Consider the following 15,745-nt stretch of genomic DNA (forward strand, 5'->3'; position numbering starts at 1 on the left):
TCCCCTTCATCTTTGAGCACTCAGTGCCTAATATAGTGTCTAACACATAGCAGACAATCAATTAAATGAATAATGATTGACTGGCTGTAGAGACAAATGATGGATGGAAAGATGAAAGGAGGAATGGCTAAATAGTTGGGAAATTCTTCAGCATTTAGTAAAATCAATTTCTCTCCTGGGTTTTTTTCAGAGATAAAAACAGCTCATCAGGTGACACAACTTAAAGAGAATAAAACGTAAAGGAAAAATTAAAGGAATGATCTTTGCAAGGATAAATGGGAGGAGATTTAACCAACTGAGCTCATTTTCCTACCAGCTCTCAATCTCTATTCCAAACTCCGCTTGATTATGCAAATGCATTTGTTTCTTAGATGGACAGTAGAAAGCAATTACTCAAAAACAATTATACACATGCTTCGTTCTACCAGGAGGATGAATTTCCACTCACAGAACCACTGAACCTCTTGTCCACTTGAATCCAACTCCCCTATATAATCTCCGAAGAGGGCTATCCCAAATTCCTGCTTCGACTCTGTTGGTGACTACTGCAGGGGATAGACGGGCCCCATTGGATAAACATTTATTTCTATCCATCTTTGGAAGCAGAAGCAGTGAGAATGGCTCTGTCCCAACAACTCTCACATTTTCTTTGTGTATTCATAAGTTCTTGACAAGTAGATGCACCATAGATCATAGCGTCTCTATTCTCCAACTGATGTGAGGGTAACAGATACATGTTCTTCATCCACTCTGGCATCACAGTGACAAATCCTTAGCCTGAACACCCAAGGCTGAAATCTGGTATGAGTTTAAACTTGCTTAAACTTGTGAGCTTCTGAGACAGGAAGTGTAATTCACACTTTTATTGTGTTTGTACCTCTTGTACCAAAACTGGGTTCTTTGTAAATGCTCAACTCACCATTATTTCCCCTCAAAAAGTCTGGTTGCTCTTCACTCCATAGATTCAAGTGCCATTTCCCACTTCCAAATGTCTACAATCATACATAATATCTGGAAATTATACTGGTTGGTCCAGAGGAGGGAGGGTAGATGGGAGAGAAATGACATGTGGCTTTATAATCAAGCAGTTCAAGATTTCAATTCTTATTAGCTCTTTGGTCTTAGGCAAGCTATTAAACTTCTCAGAATCTCAATTTCTTCATCAAAAAAGGGGGCTAATGCCTCCCTAGATTGCGGAACAATTTTGAAAATTAACATTAAATCATTATATGTATCTGGCACAGAGCATACACAATAAAAGCAGCTATTTTTAACAATAATTACTCTGCAAATAAATCGTTCACTGATCTCTTTTCAAACTATGTGTTTTCCTATGAATGTTCAAATGTCATACAAGAAATTTCCTTTCCAACTATTTTCCCCATTGGGCTCATTTTCAAGATGGTGTCTCCCTACACAGAAAAATAACTTTCTAGGCTGCTTCCGTTATAAATTATATAAAGAAATAAGCATAAGAAAGCTTAGAAACTACCAAAAAATAAAGACATAGTAGGGATTAAAATCCAGTATTTAGACTGGAAACACATGAGGCAGGGCCAAAATAGGATTTAAAATATACAATATTATTCCCAGTTATTCCCAGTCTTTTTAACAACAAAAAAACTGAGCTTCCTGTTGGTTTCAGGAACTCATTGAAAGTACTCAACTAGTAACATAGACAACTCATCTAGGCTCATGAACTCTTTAAGACATGCCTTGGAGCCCCTGCCTTACTGTTCTTACCAATTCTAGACTAGTATATCATGCTAGTATATCAGTGCACCAAACCAAATCAAGTGAAAAACTTACAGTGAAACCCACCTTAAACTAGATGCCCCCCAAATCTCATACATATCTCATCTTTGCCTTCCTTCTAAGACATAATTTTAAGGCTCTGTCAAGGTAATGATCAATAAACACAGTAAGCAATACACTTGGTTTTGCTTTATAAACAGGTCATTTTGGTGATACTTTAAAGAAGCAAGAATTTGACACTCCCATAACAATACTTGTACATTTATGGATTCAATATAAAGAGAATGACATTACAATAGACCTTTCAATACAAGTCAGCTGACAGATCACAACTGCTCAGATTCATTCAAACATAAAACACCAAGATTCAGAACTTCCTGGTCTAGGCAAAGCCAAGCATAGCACCAGCCACTTTTCTAAGCAAGTTGGAATCCCCTCCCAGAGGTCGAGTTCTATCCAGACCCTAAAGAAAAGACCCCTTTTTTCAACGACTGTTCAAAACCAAGAACTTTTTGTCCTCAAGGTAACTGTACAACCACAGTACAAAAAAGAACACTGCAGCAATTACACCAATATTTCAGATTACTTTTGAAAACTATTGTGAGGGGGCTTAGAGTCCACACCATTTAGATAAACTGCCCACATTAATCCAATTCACTTGATAATTGCTCAATTCTCCAATTTATTGCCCAGATGTAGCCAAATTTCTCCCTGTGGACAAGAAAGATGTAATGACAGCCTGGATCTAAAATGTGCCAAATTGCATGTGTTACAAGTCAGAGAGGCCCTGTGAGACGGTTCAAGCACGGAGGGTCCCAAGTCTCCACGCAAGAGGAGCAGCGGTGTGGTTGGGAATATGGGATTTGGATTGCCGTGGCATCACGTGACCACAGAGATGAGGAGATGTCCCACTGCTTCCTATCATAGGGAACTGAAATCAGAAGATGAACACACTGGAACAGGGAGAGGTTGGGCACGTCTCCCCCTTACTTCAGAGCAGGTTCAACTCTCAGTGTACAGAATCACTCTTTCCAAAGCTCTGCCCTGAACATTGGCAAGTACTTCCTGCCACTGCATTTTCCTGTGCCATGAGTAGTAGGAATCTTTGAGGTTTTAGGAGCACTTTCCAAAGAAGACATCTCCAGGGAAGTCATCCGCATTCCATACAAAGCACTTTATTATAAGTGTTACAGCAGCTGAACATCAATCCATCTTCCTTTCTGAGCTCATCTACCATGATGTGCATCTCTCTATTCCCTGCTGAACTTGCAAAAACTAAATGTGCAGGGGGAAACCGAAGTAGCAGAGGGGGGAAAGAGGCAATGGGGAAAGAAAGGAAAAGCAAAGTTAGGAGTCATTTGTTCATGAATTCAGCAATTATTGTGCATGCCCATTACATATCAAGCTGTAAGGATACAAACCATTGTACCCTCATGGAGTTAGATAAAATCATCACGTATAAAAAATCTAATTATAAATCACTTCAAATGTTTGGGAAGTAAAGTACAGGCTGCTCTAAAAGATTTAGCAACATGACCTGATCTCATCTGGAGAATCAGATCAAGCTTCCCTAAAGAAGGAATGTTTAGACTTCCAAATGTGGGATGAGTGGGTATTAGCTGGGTATGTGGGATGATACAGAGAGGAAAGGAGAGAAGAAAAGACAGCCCAGGTAAAGGCAATGAGATAGTAGGCCAGTGCCACTCAAACTTTACCTGGCAAGTAAATACTCCTGGGCTCTTATTAAACTTCAGATTTCAATTCAATAGGTATGGGATAGGGCCTGGGATTCTGCATTTCCAACAATCTCTCACATGAGACCAACACGGCCGTTGAGTCCATACTTTGTAGTAAGAACTCTGAGGATCTGCCCAGAGACCAAAGCAGAGAGAACATGGGAGGCCAATGATGAGGCCAGAGAGCTTGGCAGAGGTCAGATCATGCCAGGCTATACAGACCATCTTAAGGAATTTGGTTTAAGAGGAGCAGAAACCATGAAGATCTCCATTTGCTTTGTTCTCTTCAAATAACCTTCCAAGGAGTTTCACTTTCCCTGGGAGACAGCACTTCGCAGTATCTAAAGTGTAAGTGAGAGCAAAGGTGTTTATGGACTTCATGGCTTCTAAGAGCCAGTAAAGTACAGCTCCTTCATCACAGACAGCCCATTAACAACCCATGTTTATTAGTAAAAATCCTCTGAACTTAATATGCCTTTGTCAGCAAAAGTAATTGATCTTGGCCAGTTAATTTGGCTGGTTTTGCAGACTGAGGACTTGCCACTCTTTTAAGAGTATCCTACAAACTCTGCAGGCTTTACTCCCTTCAGTAAGGAATTTCCAAGAACACTGAGCCCATAGGGTTCTTAAAATAGTTTGGTAAGAGAGAACACAAACATCTCTCATTGGCCCTTGGTCTTTAGTCTTACAAGTCTGTAGACATCGGATTTTACAGAAATGTCTGTGCCAACTGCCACCATCCTGCTCCCTGAAAATTTGACTGAACAAAGGCATACAGAACAGTGTGCTGTCCAGTTAGGCAGGCAGTAAAAGCTCATGCTTAAACCAAAAAGAAACAGATGTGTGCTCTAACCAATGCTTGGTATACTTTATAAATAATTCTTTGCCTCTGTATTAGGAAAGAATCATCTTCTTTCCATTTAAAAATGAATGTAGGACTTATTCACACTGAACATATGCCATAAGGAATGCACTCCCGTATGACTCAGCCAACTGTATGGAACAGCCAAAGGAACTCGAGTTTTCACCCCCGCCCCCATTAGTATTGGGACTCTGGAGAAGTAATTCTCTTGGCTCTCTTATTCATGCAATGGGTAGATGGGGATTATATAGTTTAATAAGTGATAAGAAAGCACTGCATTTTCTGTGTGAGTCATGATGATATTCACACCTAAAAATGTTAGATGCTCTGTTTCTGGAATGAGTAAGAGCAAGAGGTTGTGAAATCCTCTCCAGATATCTTCAAATGTTAGCATGTTCTCAACTGTCTGGAATGCCATATATACTGTCCTGACCTAAATCAAGGATGTAAAATCATGCATAAGGCATTTGTTTCATTATCTAAGGAATCCATCTCAAGAAGATGAAATGTCTTTCTGGTGGTCTGCCCCTGTCACCACATCACAAAAACATGGGTAGACCAATTTTCACAAATTTGGGGGGTGTAACTAAAAGGGTCAGATATAAAATATAAGCCACATGGTACATGCAATATTTATTCGAGAGCAAGGAACACCCCAGAGAGTTGGCAAGTCATCCATCAGAGAAGACTTAACATACAGTAGGGATGTTTTGTGTGTACATGACTCTTTAGGGTGTCTCCCAGGTGAACAGAAATCTAATGAGAATGGGATTTCTACATACAATAACCATTCTCCCAGGCAAGAAGGGGTTGCCAGCTCAAAAGGGCAGAACTGTCACTGGAAAAGAAGAGATCACTGGGTTGTAATGTCACAAGACAGCAATATAAAAGAATGCACTACGTACCAAGGTTAGAAAGATGTGCCCTAGGAGACGTGGCTCTCTCCTGATGGAGCACATGGTCTAATACAGACTAAAGGAAGATAAACCAGTAATCACGCTACAGTCTGCGACCTGGAAGTGTATGTGTGTGTGTGCGTGTGTGAGAGAAGGAGGGAGCAAAAGAGGGCAGGCGAGCTAGCCAGTGAGAGCCCTGAGCCTCAGGAACACAAATGAGAAAACGTTGCTCCCATCATCTGGGAAACAATGCAGTCAACGAGTTGCAAATGATGGTGATAACCACTCTGAGATCTCAAACACTCACCAGGTGAAGAAGGAAAAGAAAGGAATTCTGGACCAGGCAGCAGTAGGAGCAAAGGAAAAGACAGGTGCTCCAGTGTTCTACCTTCCAGTGCATATGAATCTATACCTATCACACATATACACAAACATATTCAGAGATAGAAATACATTCATGTGTTGGGGGCACCTGGGCAGCTCAGTCAGTTAAGTGTCCAACTCTTGATTTTGGCTCAGGCCATGATCTCAGGGTCATGAGATCAAGCCCCTCATCTGGCTACACACTGGGCATGGAGCCTGCTTAAGATTCGCCGTTCTCCCCATCCCTCTGTCCCTCCCAGCTCACATGGGCACACTCTGTCTCTTAAAAAAATAAAAGTATAGTTTGTGTGTGTCTGTGTACCGTATACACACATGAATAACTATGCCGTAGCTGACTGTTGCTGCCCCACCGCCACCCTCCCACACTTAGCACACGAGCGCACACGCCAGACTTCCAGCTGCCCACACCTATGTTTCTTCCTCTTGGGCTAGAGGTCACTTCGTCCCCTGAGTGGCAGCCTCAGAATGGTACCCGATCAACCCTGCTCTCAAGCAGATGGAAGTTACTGTAAATATATCTTCTCTCCCTGTCCTCTCAGGCAGGAAATTCTGAGGCACAAATCTCACACTGGTTTCCAGTTTGCCCAGCAGGAATGCACTCTGGCCAAGCACACTGGTATTTGTTTGGTGACATCCCCTCCAGTGACTGCCTCCCCTCCTCATGTCATCACCACACTCCTCAGCCAGCGTCCTGTGTCTCTCCCACAGAAACGAATTACTTGCAAATCCTTGTCTCAGGGTCTGTTTCACGGACATGTGTGGGTTTGTATTTCTATTTGTAGGCATGATTATATAGACTTGTATGTTTATGTAGATATACACACTCACAGACACAGACACATACACATGCGAATACATGCGCACACTGATACCACATACATGCTCAAATGCATACATGTGTTCAGATCTCTCACAGGATAGTATCGCTTTCCTTTTTACCAAAGCACATAGATTATTATACCCAGTCTTCTTTTTCTTACAGAGAAATCTATGCCCCACACCTCTTCCTAGAGCCTCCCTAGCATTTAGCCTCATACTGGTCCTGTCCAAAGCATGTGTCCAGTTTTGCCCCCTCGATCAGCAAGATGACAGCTCATTCCCCCTCGCACCTTCCACGCCAAAGCCTCCAAGCCTGCTGCTCGGCAGCCAACTCTGGGCCTCTTGGTCCCAGGGCTGGCGGGTTGTGCGTTTGCCATATTACCTCTAAAGCAAACATCTATGGTTACCACTCTCAAAACAGGACTGTTTGATGCCAAGACATTATCTTTTTTTCTTTTAGTGAACCACATCAAAAGGTGACAAATGAAAGAATATTAAAAACCAGATTATTTTAATAACAAGCTACAAAAAACCAAACCTGACATCTTAAATTTTTGTATTCACAAAAAGAAAAACTGCTCTCATGGCTCTCCTCATATCTAAGCCTATGGACAAATGTCCTATCCCCAAGGGAGAGCTCCTTCCTCTCTTCTCCTTATTCTATTAGCTTCGAGACTGACATCAGGAACCTAAGAAAAAGCCATTCACTGTCCCTTATGTGCTAAGGGTGAGTGCACAGAACTGGAAAGAATATGGGATTAAGAAATTAGGAGATTAAAATACAGGAATATAGAAAAGATATAGAATATAGGTTTGGAGAAAATTCACTAGCAGGAACGCTCAGGCAAGTAACATCTTTGGATTTTCATTTCTTAAACTGAAAATGAAAGCAGGACTTCCAAGGGCCTGAACTTGGGCCCCAGGTTTGTTTTATTCAACATGCTTTGTGCTTATAAACACAGGAAATCTGAATACCTTGAACACACATTTGAGTTTGTGACCCCTGTGTGTATAGTTTCTAAACTCATTTCCAGTTCCTGACATTAGATCACTGTGTATGATTGTCATTGGTAAAACTGCAGGAGACTTCCATCCTCTTGCAATCTTCAGAATTTCCTCCCCAAGGAGGCTCAGCTGCCTAATCTTGGCACACCTTTATGGGAAAGTTCACGCGGGTACAGATTTAAAATTTCCTACTGAGGGGTGGGTGGGTTGCTCAGTCTGTTAAGAGTCTGCCTTAGGCTCAGGTCATGATTCCAGGGTCCTGGGATCAAGCCCCATGTCCAACTCCCTGCTCAGTAGGGAGCCTACTTCTCCCTCTCCCTCTGCCTGCCCCTCCCCCTTCTTATGCTCTTTCTCACTCTCCTGCTCTCTAATGAATAAATTATATCTTTCCAATAAAATAGAATAAATAAAATTTACCTACTGAAATTTGCCTTTTTTTTCTTCAATTTACCCAGTTTACTTAAAAAATTATCAGAAAACTTTACCAATATGGAAGAAATAAAAAAAGAAATGGGCTTATTATTAATGGCTTATTTATGTAAAAAAATAACATAAAGCTATTTAACCATAATTAGCAAGAGGAGAAAAACATGACAGTTGAGTCTGAATATGCAAACTCTTGTCCATCTTCATCAGGAAATCACTTTCATATTTTTGTATATTATTATAGTATTATGGGTATTATACATCTCACACTACATAACTTTTATATGTCTCCTCTCTCTTCCTCCCTTCCTTCCTTTCCTTCTTCTACCCCATACAAAAACTATCATCCTTGGTCATGTTCACTTTAACATGTGATGTAGAACAAGGGAAAGATTTTAGAAAAGATATGTAGAGAAATGGCAAATGTTATGATTCATGATGATCCACAGATTCTGCTTTAGTGAAATTAGGATACTGGAGTTCTCCATGTATTTTTTTTTAATACTCTGATATGCATACTATATGTTCTTCATTACAAAGGATTAAAAGTTTTAAAAATATATGGTTGTATAACTCCCTATAGTAGGTAACTTGGAGCACTGATTAAGACTAGACCCCCATCATCACCATTACCACCATCACCAGCAATGATCTCCAAATCTGAAATACATTAATTAAAAAGATCCCTTTAAAATTACGGCACACACCAAGTTCCTTCTTTCATTCCTAAGTACTCAGAAACTATCCTTAGTACATGACTCACAAGTCAACAATTCTTAGAAAGGCAAGTCTATTGTCTCACTAATCCCTACTCTACCCTGACTCTACAGTTTAGTGCCCATTTCCTCCTGTCCATCCCCCCTGTGAAAATGACGAACCGGACCAAATTATCAGGTTCTCTCACCCCACAGAATATACTGATGTACTTATCCCTGCTCGGCTTCCCATGTGACTGCACTGAAGAACTCAACGGCTACCTCAAAGGAAAGAGAATCCAGAACTTTCCAAAGAAGAAGGCAGATGGAGGGAAACCAGCTTCTCTCCCTCACTCTTTAAACCAGTGCTTTTCAACCAGATATGATCTTGTTCTCCAGGAGACAGGTGGCAACGTCTGCAGACACTTTTGGTTTTCATAAGTGAGGGGTGGGGGGAGTGCTACTGGCACCTGATAAGTGGTGACAGGGATAATGCTAAACATCCTACCATGCACAGGAACATCCATTCTCAATGCCCCCAGCACAAACCTACCCAGCCCAGAACGTCAATACTGACAAGGTTGAGAAACCTGCCCTAGAGCGATGAGCTTTTTCCTTGATTCCATGTCAGGAGGAAGAGGAAGAGATGGTAAAGAGAATCAGGGCTGCTCGTGGTAGATCCCAGCCATGATTCACCAGAAGGAATACCCGTAGAATATCCAGGGCAGTACTTACAACACAGGAACACCTGGTACATTTGTTTCCTTCTGGCTGAAATTCCTCGCCTTCTCGGTACTGCACACCCTCAAACACACAGCCTGGGAAATGAAGAGAAGTTTAGAATTAGGGCAGCAGCTTTTGCTCAGCTTGACACTATGCTTCTATCCACTGCTCATCCGTCTTGCTTATCCACCTCCCACCTGCATTTCCACCTAGCAGAGTGTTCTCTTTAACCAGAGGACAAGATTCCTTCATAGTTTAAAAAAAAGAAAAAAAAAAAAGAGTACAAAAGGTTGACTTGTGTCCAGAAACCCGAAGATGCTAGAAAGCAAATAGGATGGTGGAAGCCAGGTCAGCCCAAGGGGGAACACTGCACAACAGCGAGCCCTATGAGTCTAAGGGACTCACCATGACCACCCGGACCAGCCTCACCTAAACCCAGAGGGGCTGGAAGAGGCCAACAGAAGAAGGCCAAGTGAGAGAAATCAAGCTACTGAGAAAGTGACGTGAAGAGTTGTCACTTGGTGAATGTTCAGGAATTGTCCAGCCTCTACCAGGCTCTTTGTACCCCTGATCTCACTCCATCTTCACAGTGAGCCCACCAAGCAGGGACTCTTGTCACGGTCTCCACAGATGAGGGAAATGTGGCTCAGAGAGAGGAAGTAACTTACCCAATTGACAGGTAACAGAGCTGGGATTCAAACTCAGCTCTGACCTACGAGCTGAATCACACAGAGGGTCAGGTACCAAGGCAGGGAGGGGGAAAGGCAGGAAAAGAGATGTCCACCCTATGTGATATTAAAGAGGGTTAGCCACCAAGTTTGGCTAAAAATAAGATGAAAAGCCCAGTAGGTATCTCTAATTCAGAAAGACACTCAGGATACTGATGTATTCTTAAGAAATCCCACAAATGACCTAAAACACAGGCTGGCCAGTCACCCCGTGTCAAACAGGCTATGAAAGGACTGTTGGCTAAGGCCAAAGCCACTTTCCTCAGGACCATCCTCACAGAGTGCTTTGCCAGAACAGCCGAGGTCACTTTACACATAGTAGGCAGTGTTGGAACCAGCCTAGTTGTGCCAAAAATCAGCCAAAGGGGCTCTTGTGTGAAATTGACTCATGCCCCTGAGAGTAAGTATTTAAGTCCTGCCAACTGCAGTCATCAACAGAATCCACCAAACTCCTGAAGCTCTTGGTACCCGATGAGGGGAAACAAGTATTATCCATAACCACCTAGTCTGGCTGCTGGATCTGTTCATTTTAAATCTAGATATGGAGGCCTTTGCTCAAGTGAAAAACATAGAACTAATGCTCCTGAGTCTGAAGTTGGATCACTGAGTGCAACTGTGATTTTAAAGTCTATTTGATACCCACAGCCAGAGCTAGCCATCAACCAGTGCTGTTCCCAGAGATACAGAAAGACTTAGCAAGCTTGGGTCCCTCCTGGAGGCTGTATCCTAGCAGTGTTAGTAACAGCAGGTGCCCAGGTGTCTCTTTCCAAAGTACACTTCCAACAAAAGGTCTTCAGTTCTTTCATATATGTTTACACAGTGGTTTTGTCATCCAGTTTGCCGGACAGATTAACCACAACAATCTACATATGACAATTTGAATAAGGGAATTTTAAACGAAAATTCTTCGTAAACTGTTCGCATCACAACCCACCATTATTGAGTAAAGTCAGACTAAAGGAAAGAGTACACCAGCAAGCATGCCCTGAAATCTGTTTCAGGAAGAAAGGGACCACAGACTGTACATGTCTGTCATTATGCCGACTACCATTCTGTGATCAACGACAGATGCCAGTCCTTCTGAATTACCAAGGAGAACACCCCATGGCTTGCTTCAACTGTCCCTACCTAGACTTGGCAGAGTCATCCCTCCCAAGACAAAGAACAATACATTCTGGACATGGCTGGGCTCTTCTGAGTCTTCTGATTTGCACCTCAAAGGCTGGCCTTTGAAATTAAAAAGAGGGAGCAGAGTTGATTCTTGACCCCATAACCGAAGGTACAGAGCCTGTGCAGGGACTGGGGGGCTAGTGCGTGCCCCTAGCATGCTAACATTTAAAGATTTGTCTCCCAGGGCCTGTGGACCCAAGCAGAACAAATATCATTGTGTACGTGTGGGGCAGAGGGAGAAGGTGGTGCAGTGTGATGGCCAAGAAAGGGAAGCGCCAGACCCCGACCCCACCTCACAGGCCTTGCTTGGGAATGTACTTGGTCTTACTGGGTCTCCTTTCTTCCTGTGTGAGCTGCAGACAGTGCCTCCTCCCTCCGTGTTTGGTCGTGAGGACTTAGCACTGCAGTGTGTGCAATCACAGAATTCAGCCTTTCCTTCCTGGGAACTCAACCAAAAGCCAAATGAAAGAATCAATTGCTCAAATACGATACCTTAACTGCTGAAATAAATTCACTCAGTTGTTTGTATACCTGCATTTCCAAAGGCAAGCCTAAAAACATGACGATCTCATAAGTAAGGAACGATGTTGCACACACTGAGTTGACTCTGTACCAATAAAGCAACAGTCTCTTCAACACAACTGAATACATGTTTAGGGGCTACAATGATTTTTAAATCCAAATGGCATATAAAATTTGCTCTGTTATCCATCTCAAGCTTGCCGGTGTATAGGAATTAAGTGGGAGGCCTGGCTTCTGCCCTCAGAGATTCTGACGGAATTGGTCTGAAATGTAACCAGGGCATCGAGATTTGTTTTTTTGGTTTTTTTCTAAGCTTCTCAGGTGATACTAATGTGCAGCCTAGAGAGATCTGATCTAACTTTATAACAACACTTTAGGATTTAAGAGTATGGTTCCATAATACAGAGCATTTAATGCATTCAGAGGCAAAAGGAACTCAAGCAACTCTGTTTGATAGATACAAAATAACTGGATTATGGAAAGAATTCTTCTATTTTCAAACAGTTTTTGGCCTTTCTATAAGCTCATCTTGTTAGCTTCACAGAAATCCCAATGTGGAAAGGAAGTTTGGCTCAATCAAGACAGTCCAGGGAACTCAGGAAGCTTAGAGGTAGTGGAGAGCAACTGTCCTCATTGTCATTTAAAGACGAGAAAAAACTGGACTCTCTGGAAGGGACTTAGGTCCAGATGCATCTCAGACTGCATGGGGCAGGGGAGGGCGAGCAGCCACCTGCAAAGGGAGCCAGGCTCATCTTCACAGAGCATCCCAGCATGGTACCTGAGCCATTCTCCAGGAAGTTTTGCAGAACAGATGGCCCTTTGGAGATTAATCTCAAAAGCAATGAGTACTAGTTGTGAGTACTGCCTCCAGTGAGGAAAAGCACTCAGAGTAAAACCAAAACTCAGAACATCTGTCTGAGAGCATGGGCCAGGGGCTTAAAGGATCAGAAAAAAAAAAATCTCTCACCTCAAAATCCCTGGGCTCGTACATAAGGGCAAGAAAAGATGCAGGAGGCCTTTGTAATCCTGTTCAGAAAAGTAAGAGGAAACACTCTAGCCACTGGAAAGGAAAGATCCCTTTGCTGTCAGCTAGGCAGTGGGGCCCTCTTAAAAGACAGTAGGTCCAACTTATTGCACCACATCGAAAACTGAGACGAGCAAAACCCTAAGCTAAATTCACTTAGGGACACAGCTCTCAGTTTTCAGAAAACATCTGGTCACCTCATCACCAAGGCGCGTTCTAGCCAAGATACTGCAATATGAAGCAGTAAAAAGACATTTCTGGAAGCAAAAGAAAGCCACAGCCTTTCCTTCCAAAGTAAGCGTTACCTGTGGCCCTGCGGAGTGGAAAGCAGGCCTCCGGAGCCTGAAGCATCCACATGCCAAGACCTACAGCACATTGCATTCAACCGGGGCACACCAGAGAGTCCAACCGGACATTTCTGTGCAAGGGAGTTTGCTCTCTACACCCACGATGTATAGACAACAAAGCGAGACGAGTTCCAGTCTGGAGGGGGAGTATCCTGCCTTCTTGAGAGAGCTCACAGAGATATCACAGTCACGTGCCATGGCAGGGAGCCTGGCAGGCTTCCCTTCCTGAGAATGTTACCTGGACAGGTGGGGCAGCACGTTCCCATATGCCTGGAAGGGTTTTTACAATGAACAACACATCGCACCTCAGACTCTGTGACCACACCTTCCTGAAAAACAAAATGCCACAAACATGTCAGCCCAGAAGTCCCACCGACGAGTGATTCACTTTGGGAAAGTATTCAAGGGATCAGGGGAAGAGCCCAAACACCAAAAGTGCAAAAGAGGGTGGGTATCAGGTCCAGAGGATGTGGCACCATTGAGGTCCCATCTCCCCAGCTTACAGCCTTGATGCTTTCAAACCTGGAGCACAAATCCTGTCTTGACCTGTCTGTGGTCTATCTCTTTGACCCAAAGTTTTTTCTTTTAGGTCTAGTATTTAAGACCTTGCTGTCAGTCAGTAGCTGACAGAGTCTAGCTGCTTATTCACAATTGTTTTAAGTTGTCAACACTGCTATATTTTCTATAATTGTTATTACACTTGAAGCCGTTAATGATGAGGCACAGAGTACATGTGTAATACCCCAGACTGGCATCTGGAGACCTAATTCCTTACCACTCTTCTGGAAATATCTAGGCCAGCTCTGCAATCTTAGAAATTTCATTCTGCCTCACATAGAGAGCCTGGCTCTCAAGCATCAATGACGAGATTAGACTAAACTACTTTAAAGTTCGTATTATATATGGAAAAATAGAGCCTTTAGATCTTAATAATGAAATCAAGCGACTCATTTGCAAACTGTCTGGGGATTCAGATATTTTAATGTCAGTTGAAACATTTTCTTGATTAATTTTCAGAGTTGGTCTTTGAGGAATTTTCTCCATATTCTTTACCCATCTTATAAATGGATTTGTGTGTTTGTTTTATTTTGTTTTGCAAGGAAGGGTAGCATAGGTTGAAAAAAAAATGTAACAATATGACAACTAGATAACTTTTTCATCCTATCAGCTACCATATTATCTCAGGCCAACAAGGAATGTTACGTCCTAGATGTCTTCATATTTGTGAGGCCCAAGGATTCCACTACCAGAGGAATTTATTGTGGTCTATATCACATTTGGGGTGGGGGGGGAAGAACAATGTCAAAATATCACAATCTACAACATCAAAAAAGGATCTGTGCTTTAGTTACATAACTGAAGCAAATGCAAAAAGCTATGGCCCAAGATCAATTTCCCTTTTGTATCTGCAATCCAGATGGAGGATTCAGGTTTATTCCCAGCATGAATTTCCTGTCTGTGATCTTCAGATTTTTCTCTTTAGTAAGAAAGTAAAAGTGGAAAATAAAGGTAAATGTTTCACCATTGAAACTCTTTTGGTAGGAGGATTTAAGAAAGAAGCTAGAATTCAACTCAAATGGAAAGAAACCAGGTAGTCCGACTAGCTGTTACCTGTCTGGTACCTAGCCCTGCCCAGTGCATGCAGCCTCTACCAGAACCATCTTCAGTGATGTTTACCATCACCCTAGGAGACCCACGTATCACAGGAGATGAGACTGAGAGGTCCAGAGAGGTGAAGAAACAAGTTATATGAGTGACAGAGCCCATATTTTGTACTCACTACGCTGTACTCTCTCTTCTGATACTGATCTTGTGCCCTGAGAAGGGAAGAGCTTAATGAGTTTGTAACAGTGCTGTTCTGTAGATGATGTCTTACATGAGGCCTTCCCCGACAGGTACTAGTAAGTGGCTATTTCCCACACTGGCAGAGGAGGTCTCACTCCCTAAAGAAGGAAGAATATAAGCAGGAGTGGGAAGGTGTCAGAGGAGCAGAGGAACAGCTTTTATAACTATCTTAGAGGTTTGCTTTTATGACTACTGAATGGAATGATATTTCTAAACTAGCTAGGAGGGCGTAGGCAAAGTTTTTTTGTTTGTTGTTTTGGTTTGGTTTTTTGTTTTGTTTTTTTAATTTTTATTTATTTTTTAATTTCTTTTCAATGTTCCAGAATTCATTGTTTATGCAAAGCTTTTTTAAAAGAAGGAAAACGAAAAGGCAAAGTTCATCTTTGGTAGGCAGCACCCCCTCTCCGGGCTCTGCTCTGCAGTCGTCACTTCCTGACTCCCAGGGCTGTTGGTCCTCGGGACCGCTTCCAGTAATAATGGGATACTCCTGCATCATTCTCTGTGGGCCTGATGAGTGGCTGGTGACCAAAGATGATAGGCGATAGGAGTTTCAGTGTCAACACTTGAAAATGGCTCCATGTGTTATTCAGTCAACAAAATATTTCCTCCCGGATAATAGTTTTCATTTAATTCAAACAAAGTCTTCATCTGAAAGTATGGCCCATGCAATTTGAGAATCTTCGAGAGGTCTGGCTGTTGCATAAAAATGTTCTACTACACTCCAAAAGGCAACTCCAGCAGGGTTGTCTTGCTTAAAAGACAGGGTAAGCAGGGCTTTCAGAGTGCCCCTATCAGACTGGAAATTTCA

The 15,745-nt window shown here is 42.5% G+C and overlaps 1 protein-coding gene across 2 annotated transcripts in view; it reads right to left on the minus strand.

The window, feature by feature from the left end:
* BMPER (BMP binding endothelial regulator) overlaps window positions 1-15,745 on the minus strand; it is a 245,416-nt gene that overhangs the window by 167,928 nt on the left and 61,743 nt on the right. For both annotated transcript variants that reach the window (XM_032871821.1, XM_032871814.1), the window contains exons 5-6: window positions 13,331-13,421; window positions 9,314-9,396 (exon numbers count right to left, since the gene is read on the minus strand). In XM_032871821.1, the coding sequence (XP_032727712.1) occupies window positions 9,314-9,396; window positions 13,331-13,421 (174 nt within the window). The remainder of the gene's footprint in view (window positions 1-9,313; window positions 9,397-13,330; window positions 13,422-15,745) is intronic.

Source organism: Lontra canadensis, unplaced genomic scaffold (assembly GCF_010015895.1).
Source record: "Lontra canadensis isolate GAN:19392208 unplaced genomic scaffold, GSC_riverotter_1.0 scaffold2, whole genome shotgun sequence".
Taxonomy (NCBI): Eukaryota; Metazoa; Chordata; class Mammalia; order Carnivora; family Mustelidae; genus Lontra; species Lontra canadensis.